General features: G+C 39.5%; 1 protein-coding gene across 1 annotated transcript in view; it reads left to right on the forward strand.

The window, feature by feature from the left end:
• Positions 1-907: 907 nt before the first annotated feature.
• The window catches only part of Rps6ka5 (ribosomal protein S6 kinase A5), a 177,531-nt gene continuing 154,811 nt past the window's right edge, over positions 908-23,627 (forward strand). The window contains exon 1 of the mRNA XM_052185249.1: positions 908-1,231. Coding sequence (XP_052041209.1) covers positions 1,129-1,231 — 103 coding nt within the window. The 5' untranslated portion in view covers positions 908-1,128. The remainder of the gene's footprint in view (positions 1,232-23,627) is intronic.

Consider the following 23,627-nt stretch of genomic DNA (forward strand, 5'->3'; position numbering starts at 1 on the left):
TGCTAGTTCCAGCACTGGGAGGTGGTGCCAGACCAGGGGGCCAAGGCTAGGCTGGGCTACAAATAAAATAAAATTAATAAATAAATACATCCCAGATTTCTCATTCGGAACCAGAACCTTGACTTTTTGTGTGTAGGAACTACTTGTATTTAATTTTTAAACGTAATTTATTTTTTTGCCTTGTGTGAGTGATATGTGTCCTTAAAGCTTGTGTGGAGGTCCGAGGTTAACCTGTTGGCTCTCTTTCGCTATATGGGGATTGCACTGTGGTTGTCCACGTTTAGCCGCAAGCACTTTTACCCACAGAACCATCTTGCCGTCCCCTACCTGTGTTTAAACACACAATCCATTTAATTTATTTAGTGCAACAGAGAATAATATCATTCGAAGACATGCCATCTTCCAGACAGTCACACATTTGTGGACCGCTATGCGCAAACACGTGGGTGATAAGTGCTTCCCTCCAGGACCCTCCTTTGTCCACTGTGATTGGCGGACCTAGCGGCCCAATCGTCTTTCTCCGCCTCTTTCTGCAGTAGCCAATCAGAAGCCCGGAGTGCCTCCTGACTACTAGACACTGTTTACTAACAGATCGAAGCTGGGGAATAAGGGGTGTGACCATTCTGGGGAGGTCAGGAGAGGGAAGGCCTTGTTTGCGCGTGCGCACCAAAGCGAGTAGGTGGGGCCGAATCGTGGGTCTTGCCAATCGGAGCGTTCGCGCACCTCCCTCTCCTGCCTCCCCGCCAAGCAACAACAATTCGAGCAGCGGGGCGGGGCGACTCCTGAAACGTCAGGACCGGCCGCCCAATGGGAACGGGCGCTGGCAGACGCGCGCGCACTGTGCCCAATAGCGCTGGTGGCTCAGGGCTGTCTCCTGGGCTGGCTGTGGGCGGAGCGGCCTGGCGGAGGAGGTGGAGGCGCAGGGCGCGGGGTTGCACCGTACTAGCGGTGCCCGCAGAGGGGAGGAGGCGGAGGAGCTGCGCGGCCAGAGCGGGAAAGAGACTAGCCTCAGTGTCGGAGTTGTGGCGCTGCGGCAGCTCGGCTCCTGGGGCTGTGAAGAGACGGGGCGTCTGCTGTCCCATCAGGTTCCCATAAGAGCGACCCGCGCGATAGGAAAGAGGGTGAAAGATGGAGGGGGAGGGCAGCGGCAGCGGCGGCGCGGGCACCAGCGGGGACAGCGGCGACGGCGGCGGCGAGCAGCTCCTTACTGTCAAGCACGAGCTGCGGACCGGTGAGCGACCCCGCCCTCTGCCGGCCGGGCCAGCCGCGGAGGCGCGCCTGAGAGCCGGCATGGGCGCGCGCACAGGCCAAAAGGGGCGCGGGCTGGGGGGACGGGCCCGGGGCGGGGCTTCGCGGGCAGGGACTAGTCCTGGGGTCCTGGGAGGCTCTGGGCAAGGAGAGGAAAGTTTGCTCCTGCTGGGCCCCCAGTTTCGGACCTGGCATGGGAAGATGCCTTCGTGTCCCCCTTCCTGCATAGGTGACATATCTGTCACTATGCGATGTCTTGAGGGAAAGGTGCTCTTTGCTTCAAGAAGTGAGCTGTGTGGAGATGTGTGTGATGGAGCTTGCACTCACTTTACCCTGCACCTCTGCCTGGGGTGAGCCAGGTGTGAGGGGTGTGTGTCTGTGTCTGTGTGTGTGTCTGTACCATTCCAAGGGGCCGCGATCCCGCGAGATATACCTGAGGAGTATTGGTCCTCCATTAGTCTCTGGTGAAGTAAAAAGGCTTCGTGGTCCTCTGGAATTGAGTCCTTTATTTAGAGTTATCCTGAAGTACTATACACTTTGAGTTTTGTTTCCAGCGTCTTTTAGGAAGCAGACTCTATAAATGTCAAGTTTTAGGTGAAAGGTTTTACTAGGCGACTTCAGCGCCTACATCCCCTGTGCAGGAGATCAGTAAAGTTCTGTGTGCTAAGCTTTTTACTTTTGCTTTTTCATTGTGTGATTCCGGGGTTTATTTTGGAAAATTCATATCTGGACCAATTGATATAGTTTGGGTCTTCCCCAGCCCCATGGAGTCAGGTCTCTCCTTACATTACTATTTCTGAACGGAGAATGTGTTATAATGGCTTTATTAAGTATCAGAAACCTTAAAACCACTGACACTAAGTCTTTGGCACATTGTTTTAGACACAAATGGTAAATGGTAGGTTTCAGGTAGAAACCATGTCAAACTGCTGTTTGAAACATTGAAACAGATTGGCAAAGTTAGCTACAGCACACAGTTCTTTCTAAGGAGATTGCTCATTAGTATTTTTGGTGCCAGTCTTATGACTTAGTATAAGATGTTAAATTCATGCTCTCTTGGTTTATCAGCACTGCAGTTCTGATTCTATAATTTATCCCGACCCAGTTATTTCATAGTAATTTTGAGTTCCTCACATAACCAGTGTAGATTTCCTTGGTTGAGATTTTCACTCCAGCCAATGTTTTCAGATTTTAGGCCATTTTTCTCAGTATACATGTATCTAGTATTAATACCCAGTTTATACCAGGTGCAGTGTCACATGTTTTCTCAAATGAGGATTTTGTCCTCCCCCCCCATCTTACATAATGATTCCTTGCTGTAAGTGTGTGGAATCATATACTACAACAAATACTACTTGAAGTCTTATATGTTCAGCCATTGGTCATGATACAGCAAGCCAAGGGGCAGCCTACTTGTCAGTAGTCAACCAACTGCTCAGTTTCTGGATTTTTGCAAACAATGCTAATTCTGTAGAAAACAATGAGCGCTGTTTTATTTCCCTTTCTCAAATAACTGTGTGAATCATCAAGCTTGTGTTTAGAAATTCTTCTGATAGATGACAAGACTGTACTGAACTCACTAGTAATGTCAAAGGACAGGAATGGTTATTTGTTCATTTAAATATATTGCCAAGCACGTGAACAACTGATCAGATGTAATGGTCAAAAAACACTGTTAAAATATAACTTGAGTCACTCAGTGGGGTGGTGGTGGTGGCGGCGGCGCACGCCTTTAATCCCAGCACTTGGGAGGCAGAGACAGGTGGATTTCTGAGTTCAAGGCCAGCCTGGTCTACAAAGTGAGTTCCAGGACAGCCAGGGCTATACAGAGAAACCCTGTCTCGAAAAAAACAAAACAAAACAAAAAAAGAGTCACTCATCTGGCTCCTCTTAGCACACGGAGGAGCTCTAATAGGCTCTAGAGCAGTGTGATCTGATGTGCTCACTTCTCAGGTTGGTAGTTGGTGATTGTATTCTGTGCCATAGGACAAATGATGATGGCATTAGAAACCGAGTAGAAGGGCATGGAAATGGCTCCATTATGCAGACTCAATAGTATGACATACCCGGACCTGGAGTTGGAGGACATGATGATGAATACCACCTCTGCCACTTAGCTGGCTGTATAGACTTGGGAAATCACTGCATTCTTTCAGGCTGATCCTTTCATCTATAAAATGTGGAAATTGAATGAGAGACTACTGGAAAAATGTTATCGGGTTACTTGACACATAGTAGGAAATACTAGTTGAATGAAAAGCTAAAAAATAACACCATCATCAGATCTTACTGTAAAATGTACCAATTAATCTAGTATACCTGGAAAACAAACTAAATTGGGTGGTTAGCATTATCATATGTGTCTTTGCCATCTCAGCAGAGCATAATGTTGCTATTGAATAGCTTGTATTTATCTTGCCCATCACAACACATAGTACTATAATAATTTATTTATCTGGGGTTGGAAAGATGGCTCTCTGGGATAGAGTACTTACCATGTAAGTGTGAAGACCTGAGTTTGAATCCTTTGGACCGACACCAAAGCTGGGTATAGTAGTGTGTATCTGTCATCCTAGTGCTTGCATGGCCCTGTGAGAGCTGGAGAAGACAGAAGAGTCTCCGGGAGCTTGTAGGCTGGCTAGCTTGGTATACACAGTGCTGAAGGGCAAGAGCCCTGTCTTAAACAAAATGCAAGGTGAGGATGGATGGATGGCATGTGTGTGCCCATACACTCATACATGCACCCCAGACACACACACACACACACACACAGTCTATCTGTGTCAGATAGTAAGGTCCTTGAGGGCAGAAACTTTATTTTTGTCTGTTTGTAGCCTGTGGTATGTGGTAGATGTTCAAATGTTTGTTGAGCGAATTCAATTTTGGATAAAAAATAAGGGCAAGCTTTACAGATGTTAGGTCTTGATAAATTGATGGCAGCAACCATAAAAGCTGAAGAATACAGAATTCAAGATTAAGCAAATCAAGTAAACATAAATTCTTGAGCATTTTCTGTTTTCTGGTATTGAAGATACCAAAGAAAATATTCTGTGTCTAGCTGTAAAGGAAGAGACCATATAAACCAGTAATCAGGATATATTATTTAAGTATAATAATAGAAACAATGTAAAAAGGCAACAAAAGAAAGATTAAAGCCATTAGCCTCTAAATATTCAAATGTAACTTTGTTGAACATGAGTGGAAAAATGGAAATTATTTTACCCACTCATTTATTCAACAAATATTTTGTCACCTCTTATGTACTGAGTGCTGTTTTACATGCTGTGGTTAGTAGTGTGCCTTTTCCACTGGAAAGGCAGGTCTGAGGAATCACTAGCACCAAACACTTACATTGCCTCTCCTGTGTCTTAAATCTCTTCTAGTCCGTGTGTCAGGTTTTTTCATTGCTGTCTACGTTCCTCCCAGGAGATAGAAAATGGACAGGATTAAAGTTCTACACACACCATCCTTTTGTCAGTTTCAGTTAAATTCTGAGAGAATTTATTGGCTTTATTGGCTTAGTTTTGATCAGGTATCTTGTTTTGGCTCATTTAGTTAACATTAGGTGATAGAATTGTTTCCTACTAACATGCCAACAACTACAGCAAAACCATGGATAAAGATAATCTAAGCTCTTAGAAGATGAAGGGTGCTGGGGGGATAATTCATTTGATTCCATCTTTGGGAGACTGCCTAACATTAAGCAGAGGGTTGCAGAAGGTTATTGTGTAGTAACAATGGAAACTCTAATGGCTTTTAGAATGTGACTTCTGTTTGTTAGGGATGTGTGAGTTGCTTAGTTGGTGGTTCTGACTCAGACCTTCAAGAGCGGGAATTCTCACTAGGCTCTGCCCCCCTGCGCCCCCCCCCCCCAGATGAAGAGCTAGGAAATGAATGATTGTTAGGGAGGAAGAATCTGTATTCCCCAGGGATGAGCCTCCTTATCCAATACCAGTGGTTAGCCCTAAAATCATTTACGTATGAACAACACTAAATGGACTCAGCAGGTTGCATTTATAGCTTTATTTGTATATATGCAGCAATAGTAATTAGAGAAAAAGGGGTCTCAGATTTGAGAGGGAGCAAGGAGAGGTATGGGAAAAGTGGAGAGGGAAAAGATGTAAGTACAGCATACATATGTGAAGTTTATGTAATTATGGAAAATTATGAAGTGACATTTAAAAAATAAATTTAAAAGCTCTCCAGATAATTAAGATGTTAGCCAGAACTGCAGCAGAACTTCTCTGGGGCTGCTCTCTCACACATTTATTTGGCAGGTTGATCAGTTCCTTTCTGTGTGGATCTTTCTGTAAAGGTACTTGAGTGTTGGAAGGACACAGAAGTGGGCTTCTTCCCAAACAAATGATCCAAGAGAGCAAGGAGGAAGCTACCTGTTGCTTCTGTTAAATAGCTTTGTCTAAGGTATACAGTTTACATGTAATTCTCTTTAAATATACAACAAACTGTAGCAGAGTTACAGAGAAAGAACCATTGCTGTAATCTAATTTTAAAACATTTTTTTCAATCTATAAAGAAACTTTATAACCATTTACATTAGTCATCCTACATTCCCACTATCTAGGGCTAGCCAACCACTAATCTATTTTCTGTCTATGTATTTGCCCATTATTTTGTTATAATACAATTGTATACTTTTGTAATTGTCTATTTTTCAGTAAACGTGTCATTAAGATCCAGCTACATTGTAGCATATATCAACACTTAATTTTTTGCTGACAAACTGTATTTCTGTATATTAGATCAATCATATTTTGCTTATCCATAAGTTGATTGACATTTGGGTTATTTCCTCCTTTTGTGCCATGCACATTTGTAGATAAACTTTTTCACAGATCTGTTTTCATTTCTTGTGGCAATTTACCAATAATAACATTTTTGGATTTTATAGAGCCAAAGTTTCTCAAACTGTGAATTTTTCCAATAGTTATATATGAGGGATTTTCACCACAGCCTAACCAGGGTTGGTTATAATCTGTTATACTTTTAGCCATACTAGAATAAGTAAAGCAGTATCTTTTATTATGGCGTTGACTGTATTTCTCTAATGATGTTGCATATGCTTTTAAGCATCTAGTCCACTTGTGTATCTTTGGGGGAAATTCTTACTTCTATCCTTGGCCTATTTTGCAGTTGGTTTCTTTCTTTCTTCCCCCCACCCCAACTCCTGTTTTGGTACAGAGTCTCACAACTGTGTATCCAGGAGTTCTGACTTGGAACTTAAAGAGATCCTAATTTCTTTTTTATTATTGAAAATTCTTCATTTTAGATACACATCAATTATCAGATGCAAGATTGCAAATATAAATTTTTATAAATTGAATAGGTTTTTCCTTTTCGGGGGGTGGTATTCTGAGAAGCATGAGAGGCTTTCCTTTAGATCAAAAACTAGTTTGTTCCTTCCATTGTTTCTTGTTCTGCCTTAGACATGCCTTCATTTTCTTCTAAGAGTATTATGCTTTCTAGCTGTTACAACTAGGATTTTGATGAATTGTTATGTAGTATATGAGGTAGTGATCCAGATTCACATTTTGTATGTATTGAGTTGTTCTTGTGCCAGTTTTGAGCAGTCTGCCTTTTTCCTATTTGTTTTAGCACTTTCTTTGAAAAAATTCAATTAACCATAGATATATAGGTTCATTTTAGATTCTCAGTTCTGTTCCATTGGTCTGCATGTCTTTCTTTAGCTAGTATCATAAAACTGCAAGTTACAAGCTTAGTTTTGAAGTTGGAAAGTATAAATCTCCCAACTTAATTATTTCCAAGATTGTCTTAGTTATTCGTGGTCCCTTCATTTTTCCATATGAATTTAGTATCAGCTTGTCCATTTCTTCAGAGAAGCTATTTGGGTAATGTTCTGATATAGTCTGCATTGAATTTATAGATTAGTTTGAGAGTGTTGCTGTCTTTGCAGTGTTAAATCTGACCCATGAACATGGGATGGCTTTCTACTTGTGTAGCTCTCTCCTTTCATTTGTTTGACAGTGCTTTGTTATTTCTAGAGTTTAAGTCCATCCTTTTAAGTTATTCCTAAGTATTTCATTTTTGATGTATAATAATATAATGAACCTATTTTCTTTTAATTTTGGAATGTTAATTGTGTCTAGAGATCTATTTTATCTTACAACCTTGTTGAGCTAGTTTATTAGCTCTAATAGTACTTTAGTGCACATCTTAGTATGTTTATTCACTAATTATGTAGATATAGTGATTATCTTTATATATACACACACATATATAGTATGTGTGTAAATGAGAAAGAGAGAGTCAGTTTATTCATTTCTTCCTAATATGAATGTTTTTTGTGCCATTTTCTTGTTTAATTGCCTGACTAGCGATGCTAACTATACTATTCAGACATCCTTGTCTAGTGCCGTATCTAATAGTAAAGCTTTAATCATCCATCACTAATTATAGGGTAGGCTGTGAATTTTCCATGGATTCCTTGTAGAAATTGAGAAAGTTTCCTTCTGTTCCTAGTTTGGGAATTTTTAAATTGTAAAGGGTGTTGGACTTTGTCAGATGCTCTCTCTTCATCATGAGATGATGAGGTTGTAGTTTTGTTTTATTTTTATTTATTATTAGTATTAGTATTGTTTTTGTTTTTTTTTTTTTTGTTTTTCAAGACAGGGTTTCTTTGTGTAGCTCCTGTTCTCCTGGAACTCACTATGTAGACCAGGCTGGCCTCAAACTCAGAAATCCGCCTGCCTCTGCCTCCCAAGTGCTGGGATCAAAGGCATGCGCCACCACTGCCCTGGGTAGTTTTGTTTTATTCGTGAGGCTTAGTTCATTGATTGATTATTATATGTTAGGATGGTCTCATACTCTGGGATAAACCCCATTTGATCATGGCCCTTCTTGCATGCTGCTGGAGTCATACTGTTATTTTGTTGAGGACTTTTGTGTTTATTTTTCACTAGAGGTTATCTGCTTTCTTATTCTGTGATGCCTCTCAAAATATCTTGACTTTTTGTCACCAACTATAGAGGTTCCCTATAGAGTTTGATTACTGATCTTATTTGGAGTATTAAGTAAAGATTTAACAGAAGTCAGAGGATACGCTGTAGTTTTGAATCTGATTCTAGTTCACTTGCTGTATGACCTAGAGTAATTATTTGCCTTTTTGAGTCTAAATTTTCTTATTCACAAAGCAAAAGTGTTGCACTAGATGACATCCAGACTACCTAGAACTAAGCTGGTGTTTTATTGTATTTCTGTGCAGTAGACAAAGGCCAGGAATTGTTACTTGCTTTAAAAGTTACTGCTTTGCCAGATAAATCATATCAAATACCACTGAAAAAGAGAAGTCCCCTGTTGTGTGTGGAGTTGGTTCTCTCCTTCCACTTTTACATAGGTTCCAGGGATTGAATCCAGGCCACTAGGCTTTAGGTTTACCTGCCAAGCTGTCTTGTTGCCAACCACCCTCCTCCTACCCCCACCCTGCAACTAGATGCTTTATAGCTTAAAAGACAATTTCTATTGTGAATGTTGTAGATTGAGAAAATAATGGAAGTAAAAAGAGTGGCATCTCAACATCAAGTCAAAGGGGATTCAAGTGCATTTCATATTTTCAGCCTAGGGAAAAGCCTTAGGTGATCTGATGTCGTATCAATCCTCTGCTATAAAGCACGGAAGTGTGCAGACAGATATGTTTTGATGGGCAGAGTTGAATTCTTTCATGTGAACAAGAGATTCGTGAGAGCTCCTCTACAGAAAATCTGACACCTTTTTGTGTTGGTTAATTTCACAGTTAATTTCAGGTTGAGCAGTGTCAGTCCTCAAATGCAGAGGGGGAGGGAAGAGGCTGACACAGGCATCACCTTTGAATTCTCTGAATGATTTACGGATCTTTATATTCACTGCAAAGGTGCAATATCTCCTGCATTTATCTTGTTTATCAGGGAACATGAATAGGTTCTAAAATAGAATCTTAACCTTGCTATGTTTGTTTCTATCAGTGTCTCTCTTGTTCAAATATAACTATTTCTCCCCAAATCAAATGAGTTTCTGGATGTCATATATCCTTAAAACTGGAAGTGAAGTCTCATCTTTTCCTCCTTTTTCATTCTTCCAGTAGACATTATCTCTGGGATTAAAGGGAGAATAGGTACATAAAGTTCTCTGTGTGTGCCTGGAGCTCATTTTTGTTTCTAGGCTGGCTAAACAGAAAGCCCATGGGATCTGTTTTTGGCTTCCAGTAAGGGGTTACAACCAAATACTACCATACCATCTTTTCTTTCTTTCCTTTTGGTCCCCCCCCCCTTTGGCTGTCCTAGAACTTGCAGTATAGACTATGTTGGCCTTGAATCCACAGAGATCCACTTGCCTATGTTTCTGAAGTGCTGGGATTACAGCACCACCACGCCCAGTTTGTCTGTGGGTGCTAAGAATCCTAATACAGGTCCCCACTGCAGGCATTTTACCCACCAAGCTATCTCTCCAGCCTTCCAGTTCCCAGTTTTTAGTATAGTACTTGGTGTGCTATCTTAACACATTCAGGTTTTGTCTCAGTGGCCTCTTTAAAAAATCTATATGTTCTTGACCTCTGAAAAGTAATATAAATGGTATTTTGAGTATCAAATTATTTGGAATAGAGAAAGTAAGCTCGATTCTTAAAGAATTTCATCATTAGCTCTTTTATTTAAAATCTTTTTTGATTGGGTTTCCATTTGTGACTCTTACTGTTGTGTAGACTTTTGACATGCTATCTTTATAATTTAGGTAATGCGATAAGTTTTTAGGTACATGTTTAAATGTATGTGTTTGCAAGTATGCAGGTGTACATATATACATGTGCATGCCTGTGAAGGATAGTAAACAAACTCAGGTACCATCTTTTTTTTTTTTTTTTTTGAGACTTGCCAAGTAGGCTTATGCTAGCTGTCTAGTGAGTCTCCGGATCTGCCTGTTTTTGTCTCATGAGTATGGGCAATTTATAATCTATGTGTCCCTGACCTGAATGAAAATAATGTAAATAATATTTTATACCAAATTATTTGTAATATAAAGGAGCGTGTATTCCAATTATGAGGTCCAGATTTTTTTCTTATGTGTTCTGAGGATCAAATATGTTACTAATTCAAACTTCTCCTTAGCTCATGATGAAATCTTATGTGGTAGGCTGAATAATGACTTCTCTTCCTGAAGATAACCACATTCTAATCCCTGGATTCCTGGGAGAATGCTACAAATGACATGGCAAAATAAGCTTGTATGTGTGATTAAACATCCTGGGGTTAAGAGAGTGCCCTGGTTCTTCTAATCACACTGGTAGGTGGAGCCGAGGCCAGAGGTGCCTTGAGGGCGGAAGCAGAGCTGGGTGATGCCATAGGGAGAGTCAGGACCTATAGCTTCCTGATGTTTGGTGACTGAGTTTTCTCTCAGATGTCTCAGAGGAACGCAGCTCTGTGGTCACTCTGATTTTTACCTCAGTTTCAGACTTCTGATTTCCAGAACAGTAAGAAAAGAGATTCATGTTGTTAATATGCCATCAAATTCATGTTACTCTTCCCAGCAGCAGAACAAAACCACAACATTTTTCTGAAGATAAGTTGAATCAGCAGCTCTGTTTGCACCAAGAGACAGTTTTGTCCAAGGGCTGTGATAACATAACATGGAACAGTAAATTAAGCCGTTTGTGTTGAAGATAGTAACAATGCCATTCTTTGTAGAGGTAGCATGTTGTCCTTTCTGGGACCTCAAGATGTGACATTCCTGATCGTACCGTAAAGCTCTGAACCAGCTATTCTGTTTTTCATAGGAATGCTCTGAATGGGTGCTTGAGTAGATTTTTTTTTCTGTTAAGGTTCTTGCTATTACCCAGGCTAGCCTCAACTAACAGTGAACCTCCTGCTTCAGTTTCCCAGAGATGGGTATATAGGCATGCACCAGGGTTCCTGACCTAGACAACTTTTGTTGGGAGGTGGCCCCCTCATCCCACAGTATGATTGCAGCCTTGGTGTCCCCCGTGAGTCAGTTGCGACTCTCTTCTTTTTTCTTCCTTTTCTTTATTTAATTCTAATAATATTCCCTTTATACTTTCTATACCAAAGTGTAGATTAACATATATAACTAAGTACCTTTATATTTAAATACATATATACATAGCACAAATAACAGGGAAAAAGTGGGAAGACAGTTGTGTTTTGCTTAAGTAAAATCTTTGTCATTCTGTTCTGTGTTTTGTTTTGTTTTGTTGTTGCTCTTTTATTTTATCCTAAGGGGAAAAAGTGAATTCTCTGATTTAGTTAGTAGAACTTTAATTTTTTGTTCAGATACAAAATGATAAATCAGTAAAAAAAAAAAAAAGGGCATACTCAAAGGACTTCTGAAGGCAGGAAATCTGAGACTGTACACAGGGCTCTCCTTATATCATACACTTCTCTACATAAATGAAAGATCCCATCAGTAACTGAAGTATTCAGTCAGTTGAAGACTGTGTCCTCTAACCGTGTAAGTAATCTGATCTGGGCTTATGTGTTTTTCTTAAAGGAAGAATTAAACTAATCAAAAGACATTGTAGAGTGAGTGTCACTGCTCTTCAAATATACAGTTTTAGCAGTTTACATGCACTAACCAACTCCCATGATTTTAGCTTGTTTTTGCTTTATACTCATACCATTTATTTGTAAGCAAACATCATAGTTAGGATTAAGATGGAACATATGTAATTAGCCTCCTACATATAAAGCTCAAAATTTTGACCTAAGTTTTTCATTATAAATTGAGCAAAGTGGTGGCAGTTTTCATTCATCCATTTGAGGATTATTGAATTTTTAGTAGAAAACAATTAAAAATGGCTTCTACCATCACTGTCTAATACTTGACACAGAGACCATATATATCTGATCATATAAATAACTTTGGAATTGAAGTATTCATAAATAGGTTCAAGGTTTTGTGTAATGGTAACAACATAGTATGATGGATGATGGAAGTCTGTGAATGCCGAATGGCTATAGCCCTGGCTGTCGTGGATGGCGCGAAGGATGGCAGAACAAAGCATTTCTGTCAAAGGAGCAACACAGATGGTTCAAATGTCAGAAATGGTTTGGTACGCTGAAGTTTCTGAAGAAAAAGCTTCTGACTAGATTATCAGAACTAAGAAAGCTATAGGAAATATGACTGGAATGGTAGCAAGGGCGGTGTAATATAAGATTTAGGAGGTTATGGTAAATTATTTAGGCATTGTGTGTAAACGTGAAACCAGTTGGGAACTGATTAATTTCTGTTATAAAAAATGATTCCCACTGCTTTGAAGGGGATGTGAGAAGGCTAGCTAGGACTCTTACAGAAATTTAGATGGAATATAAAGATTAAGATTAGGTGATAGTTAATATTGAGAATTATGAGTATATTTGAGAAGTATCTAGGAGGTAGAATAAATAGAACATGGTTTTATATTGATATGAGCTCTTTGGCAAGAACAAATGTGTTTGAAGTTACTATTCATTGAGGTAGTGTATTAAGTTCAATTTGCTATCATAACTCACATTTGGGTTGCTCTTAGTCTTCATGACCTGACTGGGTTCTCTGCTTAGGGTATCCCAAAATGGGGACCTAGGGATTAGTCAGACTTGATTATTGTTTGAGGTTCTGTGTAAAAACATACTCCTAAGTTCCAGCGTTTTGTTGCTAGAATTCAGGGCCTATAATTGTCAGCCTGAAGTTCCAATTTCTTTGTTGGCCATCAATGAGGAATCACTGTAAGCTTCTAGAATCTAGAATCTAGATAGTATGTTTTCCTTTTCCAGTGCACCCTCCTCCTTTAAGCTAGCAGAGCATGTTTTCTTCAGCCACTTTGACTTTGGGTCTCCTCTGATCTATAGGCCCAGATTTAAAGTGGCTCGTGTGATTAGCCTAACTCTACCTGGGTTATTTTCCCATTTATAAAGTCAATTAATTTGGCGCCTCATATATACAGAGTCCCCTTTTTACAAAGTGATAAATTTACTCACTCTGAGACTATGAAGAGTAGAGTGACTGGGGTCATTTTAGGATTTCTAGATGGTGAACTAAGAGAGATGCATATATAGCTCTGCAGAAAACATAGGACCCAGTCTAACAGACTAATGTAACTTTTAGGAGCCTTTGACATATTATGATGGATATATATAGTGGTAGTAATTATGAATGATGAAACCTTATGTATTATAGTATGTACTTTAACTCATTTAACTCAGGCAATAACATTGTGAATCTAGTCCTATTATTCTACTTTAGCAATCTGGGAAACTGAGTGTTCAACAGGTGATTTGCTCAATCTTACCCAGGAAGTAAGTAAAAGTATCAGTTGACATCCAGATAGGTTTAGGCTCAAATGAGAATCCTGTTGTCACAAAAGTATAAATACCCCTAAAGCAAAGTAAGTAGGGAAGTTTTCTTTTGGAGATGCTATAGAAAGAGGATTTAGAACTAAGTACTGAAAAACTAAGAAAAATGTGAAGAATTATCAAGAAAATTAGTTGCTAAGACAATACAGATGAAGAGCCAGGAAATAACCTAACAAAGTTGGGTTCCAGATGTGAATGGCTACTAAAGAGGTTGTCAGCTCCATTGACTACAGAGTAGCTATGTTAAGGGCACTCTGGTGGAAGTTGAGTGGGGCAAAGTCACATTGGAATGTTTGAAGGGTGAATTGTAAGTGAGGTAACTTTTGAGAGACTTTGTTCTGGAGGGGATTGAAACAGGGACTTCAAGGTGGGTGATTTCCTGCTTCCTTGATTTAAGATGACTGATGCTAGGTCATGCTGAAACATCCCTGTCACAGAGACTGAAACTGCATTAGACCATATATGATGGTATCAAGAACCCTGAGAAGGGGGGGCTTTAGTTTACCTGGGGGCTGCAGGGCAGGTTGATTCTGATAAGAAAACTGCTTTTGTTGTAAAAGGAATGGGGAAAGGATACAGGTGCATTTGTAGATTTGGTGACAGGAAGACAGGGAAGTTTTGAGGGCATGATTGTTTGGTCCCTCTGTGAATTGTAAAGAAAAGGCAAGTAGCTTCATTGTTTTTTTTTTTTTTTTTTTTTTAAATGTTATTCTGATCTTTGGAAAAAAAATTCTAAGATACAGAAAACATCCTAAGAGTATGTTTTACTTGCAGGCTGTGCAGAAAACCTTGTGGTGAGTTGCAGAACTGCTCACTGCAAACATTTTCAGGCCTAGTCAATCAAGCGCTTCTGTGCTTTCTGTGGTCGGAGAAATGGACCTGGTCTCTAGCTCATGCCCGATTCTTAGGAAGCTTAATTTTCTGTTTCTTCTTTTTGAAATGGTTGTAGTTTAGTCTAGTTCAGTTTTAAATTATACTTATTTTGGTACATGTATCAGGGAAAAAGACAGTTTTGTTTTGACTCAGTTTTTGCATAAGTTTTGCATAAGTCTCATTGTGTAATTCTAGAATCACTGGGAGAAGTGATACTACACTGCTGTCTTATATACCCAGAGTACAGTGTGTCTTCGAGGTATGTGATCACAGCAATAAAGTGGGCAGCATTGTTTTAAAGTGCACAGATATTAAATATAACTTTGTTCGGCTGCCAGTGCTCTCCAGAGACATGGTTTGAGGCCCAACCACAACTCTAAACAGCTTCAGAACAGTTTACCACCTGGCAGTTGAAGGGAACCCGATGTGCTAGCAGTTTCACCGATTTTTCAAGCTCCCATGGATTTACTAAAATTGCATTACTTGGACTTTGTAGATAGAAGTCAAGGCTTTAGCATTCAGTTAATGTGTGATGTTAGGACTATGCTGGGCACTTACTTCCTAACTAGCTTATCTGATAAGTTACTTCATAAATATTTTCTCCTATGACAGAGAAGGGGGAAAACAAACCCTTCAAATAGCAGCAGCAGACTTTTTTCTCACTGCATACAATTGTCACCTTCAAACTGAAATTAAATTAACCCAAGAATATTATGTTTTGTAATACTGAATAATCAAGGATAAGGTTTTATGGGAAGAGCTATTTTATAATCTTACTTGGTTTGTCCCAGAAAATGAGATCATAAAATATACATTTTCTAGTTGGTATACACATACACACACACACACACAAAATATATATATTTTGGATTTGGTTTTTCGAGACAGGGTTTCTCTATATAGCACTTGCTGTCCTGGAACTCACTCTGTAGACCAGGCTGGACTCAACTCAGAAATCTACCTTCCTCTGCCTCCCAGAGTGCTGGGATTACAGGTGTGCACCACCACCTCCTGGCTTTCTAGTTGGTACATTAAAAGCCGATTTTAAGCATATTAAATAGGATCAAGTCAGATTGTGTTCCACACTTACTAAAAATTGGCTTATTAAGATGTGTTCTACACTTATTAAAAATTGGCTAATTAAGAGTTAATCCCCTTTCCCTGTTTTCCCTCCCATAGACATATTTGTGTCTTCTTATCATATGAGCCAGCTAACCAGTCACCCATTCCAAGTCCTGTAGTTACTGCAAAGTCTTCTTTGCACAGGGCTTTGCATGGACTTTTTATTCCACTAGTTTCTATGTTTTCTCTCCCTAGACTCTGATGTGCTTTAGTATCTGGCCTCCATCTCAATTGCCCCATGGTTACTTAACATGTCCCTGCTTTGCTGGTCTGATGGAATGTCTCAGGTTGAATCTAGTGTCTCTTCTTTGGAGCACCTGGTGCTTGAGTGTTGATATTGGGCTCCTTGTTTAACAACAGAATGCTCTTTTGCCTAGTTCTCTCTCCCACTCACTTGCACTCTCTCTCCTTCCTTGGGTGTTTCTGAGCTCTCTACAATTCTCTCTCTGATTGAGCCCTCTTTTCCTGTACCCACTCTTACTGCAAGATAAAATGTTATCATTGCTTGAACTATTAGCCAGGTCTCTGCTTCTGGTTTAGATCTCTTCTCTTATTCTTCATCATTCACTTCCATCAGCCTACTGCACATTCAAATGCTCCACAGATACCTTGGTCACTCAAGCTAAACAATGTTTCTTCTTCCAGCCTTCTATGTTTTATTTTGTGACATTGCTAACCCCATTCTGCCAAGACTCTAACTAGAAACATTAGATTTCTCTCTGTGCTTTTGGCTCATCCGTGTACTCTCTGTTGTATCAGTTGTAACTGAAGTAGCTCCTTTATTTATTTCTTGCTCACTGTGGGGATAGCACAGTCTTAGTTCAGGGTCTTAATAATCACAGCTAACAATTATTTAACTGTGTGTGTGTGTGTGTGTGTGTGTGTGTGTGTGTGTGTGTGTGTGTGTGTGTGTGTAGGTCACAGGCACCATTTTGCACTGGAGACACAGTGGTAGTGCCACATCTGTTTAATAGATATTGTATCTCATACTTCTTGGTACATAGTCTTCCCACCTGTTTATCTCACTTTGGAGTCCAAGTATAGCTGTCATAAACGGTTCTGTGTCAGCATCAGTCTGTTGTTACCCCGCTTGACCTCCAGGATCAGGCTGCACTACCAGCCCCCACCCCACTTCCCTTGAATCCAGGGGTAAAAGAAATACACACAGCTCCTTCAGTCCTTTAACTCCTCCATTAAGGATGCTGTGTTCACTCCAATGGTTGACTGAGAGCATCCACCTCTGTATTTGTCAGGCACTGGCAGAGCCTCTCAGGAGACAGCTATATCAGGCTTCCATCAGCAAGCACTTCTTGGCATCTACAATAGTGTCTGGGTTTGGTAACTGTATATGGGATAGATACCCAGGTGGACAGTCTCTGGATAGCCTTTTCTTCAGTCTCTGCTCCACACTTTGTCTCCATATTTCCTCCTGTGTATTCTTTCCCCTTCTAAGAAGGACTGAAGCATCCACACTTTAGTCTTCCTTCTTCTTGAGCTTCATGTGGTGTGTGAATTGTATTTTGGGTATTCTGAGCTTTTAGGTTAATATCCACTTATCAGTGAGTGCATACCATGCGTGCTCTTTTGTGACTTGGTTACCTCACTCAGGATGATATTTTCTAGTTCCATTTATTTGCCTAAGAATTTCATGAATTCATTATTTATAATAGCTGAGTAGTACTCCATTGTGTAAATGTACCACATTTTCTATATCCATTCCTCTGTTGAAGGACATCTGTGTTCTTTTCAGCTTCTAACTAATATAAATAAGGCTGCTATGAACATAGTGGAGCATGATCCTTGTTATATGTGGGAGCATCTTTTGGGTATATGCCCATGATTGGTATAGGTGGGCTCAGGTAGTACTATGTCCAGTTTTCTGAGAAAACGCCAGACTGATTTCCAGAGTGGTTGTACCAGCTTGCAATCTCACCAACAATGGAGGAGTGTTCCTCTTTTTCCACATTCTCACCAGCATCTGCTGTCACCTGAGTTTTTGATTTTAGCTATTCTGACTGGTGTGAGGTAGAATCTCAGGGTTGCTTAGATGTGCATTTCCCTGATGACTAAGGATGTTGCACATTTCTTTAGGTGCTTCTTGGCCATTCGATATTCCTTAGTTGAGAGTTCTTTGTTTCACTCTGTACTCCATTTTTAATTGGGTTATTTGGTTCTCTAGAGTTTAACTTTTCGAGTTCTTTGTATATATTGGATATTAGCCCTCTGTCAGATGTAGGATTGGTGACGATCTTTTCCCAATCTGTTGGTTGCCATTTTGTCCCATTGACAGTATTCATTTTTAACTTGCCTTCATGGCATAATTACTATCTCCAGCCTGGAAAACATGTGCTTATCATTGCTCTTAGTTTCGCTCCTCCTACCTGCCCTAAACTATCCCCAACCACCCGCCTGTAGGAGTGGACTGTGTGGCTGCTTCTTATGAAATCTCACATGACTGGTCAACTTTTCTTCATTAGACACATGGTGAACTCTGTCTCCCCTGCGTTGACTGAACTTGTGTCTCCCTTCTCCTCCAGGGACCTGTAAGTCCCACCTGTAGCTTCTGCCTAGCAATTGGTCTGTAGCTTTCTTTACTGACAGATCAGGAACCAATTGGGGAATAGGACCTTAGCATCAGAACCACCCCTACATCAGTCCACTTCAGGTTGATGGCATTTACTTTGATGGACACATGCTGCATATTTTTCATTTTCAGCTCAAGACATTGATTCATGTTCTAAGGCCTAGTTTTATTCACTAGAAACTGTAGCAAGGATCCCATTGTTGGTAGCAGTGGATGCTGATCAACATATGTGACCCTGTCATATGTGACAGGATCAAGACTAGCATGGAATAGAAGAAGATTTGGACATGCGATAGCTGTAGGATTTGAGTATTTGGGGGCAGTGGTAATATTAAGACCTCTGAGACTGACTCAACTTTTGCAACTTTGGTAACAAAAAGGAGGATTTTCATGGAAGTCTTTGGAAAGACCCTCAAAGCATATAGACATGAACAAATTATGGTTAAATATTGGTACCAGGATTTAATCATAAGGGTAGCAGAACTTTGTACGCTATTTTGGTAAGTTTATATTGTCATTGAGCTTAACTGAAATTGTTCCTTAGAACTTCCTTCTGGATTTTGGACTAACACTGATCATAATAAACATTTTGGGTGAAACAGACAGAGGGACAGAAATTAAATCACAGCTGAGTTCCTTTCACTGATGGTATAAAGTGATGTTCTTGCCCCCACGTGTTGTTGCTAGCTAATCTGCTGTATCATATTGTTGGCAGGGTGCATCGGCTAGCCCTGCAGTTCCCCAGCTCTGTTGGATTACCTCCATCAGCTTCTGGGAATCTAGGGTCAGTGTGTCTAACTTCTCTGCAGGTCATTAGTATCCTTCAGGTTAGAGCTTTGAAGATACCTACAGATAAGTACTTTTGTGTGTCCTTGTGGGTTCCAGCTTGCTCTCAGGATTCTGGTTTATCCTTGCTATCCACCTCTTCATATCTGACTATCTTTTCTAACTATCTGCCCTGCTGTCCTTAACCTTAGCTTCAGATGTGGAGTAGTCTCCAAAGAGACTAACTCCCACACTTAGGTCAGGCACAAATCCTATTTAAGTCTTTTACTATATATCATTTACAATGCTCATACTTTTCTTCTTTTTAATGTTCTTTTAACAGATGTTCAAGACTAAAGACAGGGCCTTAATTTGAAAAGACCATGATTCTTGGGAGGCATGCAAAGATTCTGTTGGACAGAATGTCTCACACACTTTTGTCCTTAAGATTTACCTCATATCTTTCATCATTTCCTCTAGTACAGAAACTAGGTATAAGTCTCAATATAGTTCAACAGGTAGTCATGTTCTTTTTATGGGAGAAAATAGATAATGCTGTTCCAGCTCCTGGTCATAAATATGGCAGCAGAATAGAAAGATTATGTGGGGGAAGTGGATCTGGGAGACAGTGAATGAAGCAGGTATGGCAAGGTAGAAAGGAAATAGACTGAATAAGGGAGAATATATTAGCTTTAGGTCTATTAATAAAACTCACAATTAAATAGCCCAGTCACTTTGTCCTAATATACTGCTGGATGATCTTTTAAAGTGTGAATATGAGTTTCTGGCACAGTATAGTCAGAAGTCTCACTGAAGAGAGAAAATTGGAATAGACTTAGTATAAGGCAGGAGAATACACTGTCTGACTGTGTTCATAAGAGGGCTCAAAGAAGAAGCCTCACCTAGGTAATAAAGAAGTTCTTGATGAAGCAGACAGTCTGGAATTACTAAGACATACTATTCTGGAATTCTGTTTCATAGGATTCAGTAATATTCATAGAAATGATAGTATTCTTCAGTGACAGAGACAAGAAAATTGTATAGTGCTTACCATTTGTAACAAGGTGGATATAACTATTATAACAGACTGGAGTGGCATTTGGGATCTACTTAGAGATATGCAGGGAATGGCTGAGAAGTAGTGGAAAGCTGAGTATTGCTTGACTAGTGTAAATCAGACTTTCATCTCTGAGGAATATGAATCTTCATTTGGCTTTCACTTGTTGGTTATGGTTGTTTCAAGCCTTGTTCATTTAGTAATCATGGAAGTGACAAGAGACATCAGTCTGTCCCTTGAGATCTAGGTAACTTTTTTGTTTCTGTTATGTACTATCAACTATGATCCCTTGTAAACTCAGTAACAAGAGGCAGGAAAGGATTATCTGTTAGTTGCCTCTTAAGTGTTAGCTCTTATATCATCCTCACACTCTTCTATTGCAGGTTTTGATTTAGTCTTTCCCAGCAGTGTCTAGTCTCAAGCATGCTCCTGTGCATCTTTCCTGCTCTAGGACTTCCGCAGTGCTCAGTCAGCAGGAAATAAAGATGGGAGGGTCTGTAAGCATGGTGCTGGTAGCATAGGAAGTTAGTGCAAATCCTATAACAACTTTAATCTAGTAGGGACAGAATCCATTGGAGAAATGTTTTCTTCTGTTCACCCTTGCCCACACACTGCTATGAGCATTCCAAACATTCTTCAGAGAGTGCCAGCCAGATTAAGCTCCAGTATCTACAGCAGTGACTATGTCAGCAAGGATCCTTGTATTGACTTATGCAACAGTTTGTTTTTACCATCCTTGGTCATTTACTTCTTCCAATTAAATTACCTGTAACCCGTTCTGATGTTCTTTTTAAAGGAAGACCATTTATTTAGACAGGTACAGTTTTTATTTGTGTATTTATGTTTTGTCTGCCTATCATCCATCCATCCATCCATCCATCCATCCATCCATCCAATTACAGATCAGAAATAAGGGGCTTACAATGGTGAAAATAATTATCATGCATACCATTAATTATGCTTGAGTTCTGAACTGGAGTCATTTGAAACAAAACAGTTTTTTCTTGATTAAACCTCTGCCTCATCTTTGGAGATTAAATTGATAGGCCTTAGTTAGCTTGGTCAACATTCTCAGTGGTCTTGTCCCATTGCCTGTGGGTTAGAATAGTTGTTTATAGTTCACCAGTCTAAACTGTGCTGGTCACATGCTCAAGGCTAACTAATTGCTTCCGTCCTTTCCCCGTGTTTCGTTGTGGGTGCACCCCCACTGTCTATTTGGAACATGTCTGTATGTTTGTGTTTCTTTTCTGAGTTCAGTCAACCCTTCTTTTATTTGTTTCTTTTTGGTTTGTTTGCCTCTTTCTATTCTTAGTTTTTATATTTCTTCCTTAGGATTTTTTTCTTCATATCCTAACTGGTTGGTTGAAGATTTTAAGTTCAGTTTGGAGTGCTATATTCCTGTTTTCTTCGGCTGCATATGTTTCTTTCAGGAAGGGTTCATCAGCTGAAATATGTTATCGTTTTGCGATAGACATTTTTACAGTCATTTTCGTGTCATCTGCCTGCGTTTTTGGTGGCGTGCTAGTTCTCTGCTCCCTACTTGGAGTGATCCACAGAGCTTCCGTTCTTGCGCTTCCTGGCAGGCTGCTGACATTCTTACTTCTCTTTTGCTTCTCTTGGATGCTTGATTTTTCTCTCTGCTTTCCCTTCACTACTGTGTCACCGATCATGTGGACTCCTCTTCTGATTCTCTTACTGTCAGAGTCTGTGTTCCTCCAGGGCTGACCCCCTTTCCCAGCTGGCGTTCGTCCACCAACTCTGACCTGCTTTCAGCGCATTGGTAGACCGTTGCACTTTTCTGGGCATGGTTTGTCTCACTTTGTCTAAGTTCTTGGTTCTCTTCTATTCATTCTCAGTGTTGCAGAAGTCTTTCCCCTGTCTCCACACCAGACTTCCTATGGAAGGGAACTCTGCTGGAAGGTGGCTGTTTTTTTTTTTTTTTCCCATGACAAACAATTTGGAGGCTGTGGTATTCTCTTTACTACTGAAGGCATGACCCAGAATTATCTTATTTGCTTTCTTCGTTTTCTCTATATTTGTCTGTCTGTTTGTTTTTTAAGATGGATGGGTGAATAGGCAATTAATAGGCAGTAATTATTGACCCTGAAATCTAGAAATTTATTGTACTTTCAAGGCTCTGGTTAAAGTCCTATCTTTTCTTTGAAATCTTATCTGCTAAATAGCTTAGTGCAGGATAGAGACAATTGATGAACGGCACCTCTGTCAGTCATGAATAATGTGAATATTTTGAATCAGATTGAGCTTCAATTTAAAATAAGTATAGGTAGAAAAGTTACATAAAGATCAGGTTTTATTATTGTCATAATACTAAGATCTTAGGTAGTGTTCTCAACCTTCCTAACCCTGTGACCCTTTAATACAGTTCCTCACATTGTGATCCCAACCATAAATTATTTTTGTTACGTCATAATTATAATTTTGCTACTATTATGAATCATAGTGTACATATCTGTGTTTTCTGATGGTCTTAGGCAACCCCTGTGAGAGGGTCATTTGACCTCAAAGAGGTTGAAACCCACAAGTTGAAAACCACTAGTCTAAGGTAATAAAATCACCACTTTCTCCTATGTAGTTTATAATGTTAATTTTTTTAAGATTTAAAGTGTTTTTCATCTTTTCTCTAATGATGTTAAATAGTTAATCTGGAATCTAAAATAAATTTCTTATATAAGTATCTGTAAAAAAGGCTTCTGTAAAAATACTGGTTTTTTTGTTTGTTTGTTTTTTGTTTTTTGTTTTTTGTTTTTGGTTTTTTGAGATAGGGATTCTCTGTGTAGCCCTGGATGTCCTGGAACTTACTCTGTAGATCAGGCTGGCCTCAAACTAAGAAATCCACCTGCCTCTGCCTCCTAAGTACTGGGATTAAAGGCGTGTGCCACCACCGCCTAGTTATTACTGTTTTTTTAATAAACCATTTAAATATATAAATATATAAATTATCTAATATAGTTTTGTATATTAAATGTATCCTATCTGTCAGATGGTTGAAACATCTCATAACCTTGTGAAAAAGACACATTTGGGTTCTTTTTCTTTTTTTCTTTGCACTGGGTATTTAACCATACTGGGACTTAGCCGTACTGGGAAAGCTCCCTAGTGCTGAACTACCAGTGCCAAACTTGAGATCTTAAATGTATAGTACTTGGTTCTCCACCTTGGCTTTGATGTGGTTATGCAGAATACCATTATGTGCTTAATAGATACACTTTTTTTAGGGCCTAGAAATATATGGTCTATGATTTTGGTGATTTTTTTTTTGTAGCTGGTTTTGAACTGAAATATTCAATGATATGATTATATATCCTTAGAAAACTGAATATACGAAAAATTAGATTCTTTGCATGTTAATGTTTCTAGTGATAGAAATTTAATTTTTTATTTCAAGTTTTTATGGAATTTAAAAAACTTGACTTTCCTTCAGATCAACAGATCCACTTAATCCATTTGTTATTTATAGCATTCCATTTTATGTTGTGGCCATGTGTTGGACACAAAAATCAAGTGAGATTTTGGAAAATCAAGTAAGAGGTCTGTATATAGCTTTATGACAGTTCTCAGGGCTCTCAAAAGGACCTTCTTAATTCAGAAACACCTATAAAAATACTGT

This window comes from Apodemus sylvaticus, chromosome 6 (assembly GCF_947179515.1).
Source record: "Apodemus sylvaticus chromosome 6, mApoSyl1.1, whole genome shotgun sequence".
Taxonomy (NCBI): domain Eukaryota; kingdom Metazoa; phylum Chordata; class Mammalia; order Rodentia; family Muridae; genus Apodemus; species Apodemus sylvaticus.